Genomic DNA, 4,552 nt, shown 5'->3' with positions numbered 1-4,552 from the left:
TATAAACAACATGCAGTTGCTTTAGCAGTGAACAAATCTTCTATTCAGCTTCAAGTTTTTCAACCCGCAAACATTTCCATCACAAAGAGTGTTACATTGGAAGTGCGTGATACTATTGAACTTCATTTAAAAGATCTCCTAGGTAACTTTCACAAAGCAATTGAAATGTATACTGTTGGATATCAGTGCTCAAAACAGGAAGTTTTCCATGAATATGATAGTAATTTTGTTGAGGAAGCGCAAATTTACAAGAAAAAGGAAATCAAATGTCCAAGACATGGACTGGTCCACCACCACATACTCAGTGAATCAGTTCTTCTGTTTTACTGGAAAAAGGTAAAAAGGACAAAGTTTTAAAAAAAATCCACTACGTATTATTTTAGTTTTCGGTAAAGCCTAAAACAATATTAAGACGTGGATATCTTTCTAATTCAAAATCAATAAATTAAATTATTGAGGGTTTATTTCATTTTCTCTTTAAAGGATGTACAAGGGGATGTCAGAGGTAAGATCTAATATACATTACTAATTGTCGCCAGGTTTTATATTAATAAAGCTTTAATATAAGATATTATCATGTTGTTTTCCCATTATAGATTTAAATGAATCATCGGGTGGGAATGAAGATAAAATTCTCTCTGAGTCTGAATTGAAAAGGAATTTTAAGACCTTTAAAAAACTTACAAAGATTGGACGAGAGGCTCTGCAGATCTATTTTGATGAGATATTTCCCTCAGTGGACAAATTATCGTCAGACAACAAGGAGGACATACAAAAAGGACCGTTCAAACTAAGCGAAGAACAATGTGATCAACTCTATCCAGGTATCACTATTGAAAGCTTCAAATCTGTTTATCTGTCCCTCTCATAGTGAAACATTAATCGCTTCCACGTGTAATATCGGTTTCATGAATTGAATTTTATAACGATGTTGGTTCAATGTCATACTTTGATGTCAGAAAAGTTTTGAAAAATCACTGTTATTCAATCATGTCAATTGGAGAGAAACGTGAAATTTTACCTAAGGTAGTAAAAATGAATTAGAGGGCTGTTCAATAAATAATGTCCTCGGTGCTCAGTAAGAAGCAAACTACGCTTTTCAATGATTTAATCTTCATGATTTTACTTATTAAACTCTTTTAATTCAAACAAATGTCCGTAACAGTTTTTATCCAATTTCTGATTGTTTTTAGAACTCATTTTTGGGTATGACCCTTAGTATACTGGAAATTGGCAGATCCAATGATTTCTTGGATTTGTTTTTTCCTTCAGAAAAGTGTTTTTTTTTCAAGTTTGGAAATAGAAACAAGTCAAAAGGTAAAAGATCTGGCAAATATTGTTAATGTGAAAATACATTAACTTTCTGTTGATCCCGAAAACCCCTTTACTCTTCAGGGCATGCGGGTTTGCACGCTGTCATGAAGAAATTCAGTGTAGTGAATTCCTGATTCTGGGTCCTTCCTCTGATAAACCTTTCGATTTTTTTGGCAAAGATTTGCTTTCTAGACTCCTCCAGATATTAAACTGTCTCCCCGAATACGATTTGAACAACAATACCACCAATATTTTTAAAAATTGCATATAAATCTGTCTTTGTGCTCTTGCATACCTTTGCTTTTGTCAGACCTTCGCCGTTTTTTATAAAGTACATCTTATGGTAAATTTAGTTTTGATGATTTTAAGCAATAGATTCATGTTCCAATATCAGTTTAAATATAAAACAAACGTGGATAACTACACTTCCTGATATTTTAAAATAATTGTTAAGACTTTCGTACACGATGTCGTTTTCACTAATTTTTCAAAATATAGGGTGACCTTTGAGTACCAAGCTTTTATACTTTCAGACGTTTCTTAAATACAGTGTAGATTACTCCCGATATGATGTCTATAAAATTTGCTATGTGTCTTAAAGTCAATCATACATCATCCAATATTATTTGTTGAAATTTGGCAAACAGTATATAAGTTGTTAAAGTTTTTGTTGGCAAGGAGGGTACCCATTTTTTATGCCCATTATATAATTTTTTATCATTGAAATCCATCTGATCATTTGTCTATAAATCAGGCATCGGTTGCTGTAAATGACACATATTTCAGTGAATATTTATTTGGGATTCTTAATAAGTTTCACAGCAGCTATAATGTAGACTTTATTTTCACTCTAGTTTACCGATTCTTTACTATTTATTTATAATGCAGTGTCTCGAAAAGCCCTTGTTTCCCAGTTTCTCACGATGAAACTATGTGATGAAAAGTGGTCACATAAACTGTTATAAATTCAGTTAAGATTTAATAATGAGAGGAAGTCAAGTTTAATGTCATATGATATCTGTATTGTATGTCATACACTTCAGGACATTATTTATTGAACAGCCCTCGTAAGAAGCAAATGCTAAAGTCATTCTAATTACAGCGACTGATTAATGTTCTTTAAATCTTGTGAAAGGCTTATTATTGTTCATCTGAGGCAATAACTTTAATTTATTCAAAACTTATCGGATCGGTTTCTAAAGTAATCTGAAACTTCACATACAATAGAAGTAAATGATTCTTCAATATATATGATAAAATATTTTACGTACTCCATAGTATTATTTATCGTAAGGCATAAATATTAAGAATAAAATGTCTCCGTTTTGTTTTACGAGACACAATGTGAAACGATTGCAATCATTGCAGACAAAAATTACGCGAGTGATGCTATTTTTCCAGCAATATTCCAACCGTTACATCCGTATAGAAAATACACAAGCATTTTATTGTTTCGAAAACTCACTTTACGGAACATTTATAATCATGTAGTTGCAAAAATTGACAAATATTAAGGGGTTCGTTTGATCAATAAATTTGGCCGAAAGGTTGTACTCAACATTGTAAACCCAACAGCACATTTAAATATCTATTATTAATAACAAAAATTCAAAGTTCAGTCCAAAGGAATAATATGCTGTGTATTCCCCATTCTGAATAAGTTTCTGCAGGATAAGGTTTATGTAACATGCCTCTGATATCCTTATCATTAAGTCCATTATATCGATATTGATTAAGTAGGAAGATCGATCTCTCTCACGTTCATATCTTTCTTATTTCATAATTTAAAGATTTAGTTCATTAAAATAGCAAACCTCTACAACTGTACAATTCATCCCCAGAGAAAAACAGACGAAACAATGGAGGTTGATTTTTATGAACTACAAAAACTAATCAATAAGTGGTGTCAAGAGTCTGTTTAAATAACTTGTCTTAGTTTCAGAATTCAATTTATAATGTTTTATACTACCTTACAGAGGACAAATCCACACCGTCGTCTTCTACGTTTGATGTGACTATTATGTACAAATTGTTGAGGAATTATGGTCAAAATCTCCCCGAGCCGAGTAATGGATGGGGAAAGAAACCTCACATAGCACAAAAACGTAAGACCGATGACGTGGAAAGGATTCGATTCTATAGGAATGAAGTTGAGCACAAGACAACGGCAAATAGCATCATGGAAGAAGAAGACTTTGATATAAAGTGGAAAGATCTATCTCAGGTGATAATCATCGCACTAGTAGCCGTACAGTTGTCGTCCCTTTGTTTTTCTATGAAAAAAATATACATACATGTATCAAAATTTCGAAAAAACAAAAAAAAATTCAAACATATGCACTTTTGTCTAACAGGAAAATTCTCTACACAATGATGGAATACTGATAGGTACATTCACTGTTACTGAACATAACACAAAGTTATTACATGAATTAAATGTGTTTCATAAAACAAGAAATGATATTAAGTTTTTCTTAATACGTATGTCATGATTCTTAATTTTAAATTAATTTTGTTGGGGAAAATATAAATTTAGAACAAATTCTGTATTTAGTCCCACAAGGTAAATTAAAAATTAAAGTGTGACAGATTCTAAAAGAAATACCTGTATCTTTATCTAGAGTTTTGACGACAACCTTACGATATACCGGAGTATTTGTTTACCATGTTAACTATAAATCTTTCGGCTTACAGTATCCTAAATAGCTTCTGTATTTTCGATTTTTCTCCGTAGATGCGAATAATACACTAAGATTTAATGGATTTCTTCATTAACAGGCAATAATAAGGCTCAGTGGGGAAACTCTAAAACAAGACATAATAAAATTGAGACCACAGAAAAATTGCCATGGTGGATTTTGATTTTATTCGTGTGAGGAGACTTTTGGAGAATTTTAATTGCATGTATTAATATTCATCTCTCTAATCTGCATGCACCTTAAAGATGAAATAAAAAAGAATATTATATATTTACTAGGGATGGCAATCGATTGCAGAATTGCTAATGCCTAGGTCACATTTCCCGGCCAGTAGCCGTAGACCGGTGGTAATCGGTGGTAATCCGTGGTGTTAGCGATGCTCCAACATCGGTCCACATCGGCCTAGTTGTCCTTAAAGTATCAGTCACATTATCCAGCGATGGGTATACGATGGGCAACCAATGCGTTTTATGATAAATATGGCGTGGTTGCCGGCCGGACTTACAAAGTCCCAGCGATGCATTGCTTATCAAAAAACG

General features: G+C 32.6%; 1 protein-coding gene across 2 annotated transcripts in view; it reads left to right on the top strand.

The window, feature by feature from the left end:
• The window catches only part of LOC134257544 (uncharacterized), a 56,675-nt gene extending 52,444 nt beyond the window's left edge, over positions 1–4,231 (top strand). For both annotated transcript variants that reach the window (XM_062740146.1, XM_062740147.1), the window contains 5 exons: positions 1–336; positions 484–505; positions 597–824; positions 3,291–3,538; positions 4,093–4,231. The exon at positions 1–336 is cut by the window's left edge and continues 912 nt beyond it. In XM_062740146.1, the coding sequence (XP_062596130.1) occupies positions 1–336; positions 484–505; positions 597–824; positions 3,291–3,538; positions 4,093–4,176 (918 nt within the window). In that variant the 3' untranslated portion in view covers positions 4,177–4,231. The remainder of the gene's footprint in view (positions 337–483; positions 506–596; positions 825–3,290; positions 3,539–4,092) is intronic.
• Positions 4,232–4,552: the final 321 nt, after the last annotated feature.

This window comes from Saccostrea cucullata, unplaced genomic scaffold, assembly GCF_032062105.1.
Source record: "Saccostrea cucullata isolate Sc308-1 unplaced genomic scaffold, CSIRO_AGI_Scuc_v1 ctg1912, whole genome shotgun sequence".
In the NCBI taxonomy this organism is placed as follows: Eukaryota; Metazoa; Mollusca; class Bivalvia; order Ostreida; family Ostreidae; genus Saccostrea; species Saccostrea cuccullata.
This window is presented reverse-complemented; position numbering and strand designations above follow the sequence as displayed.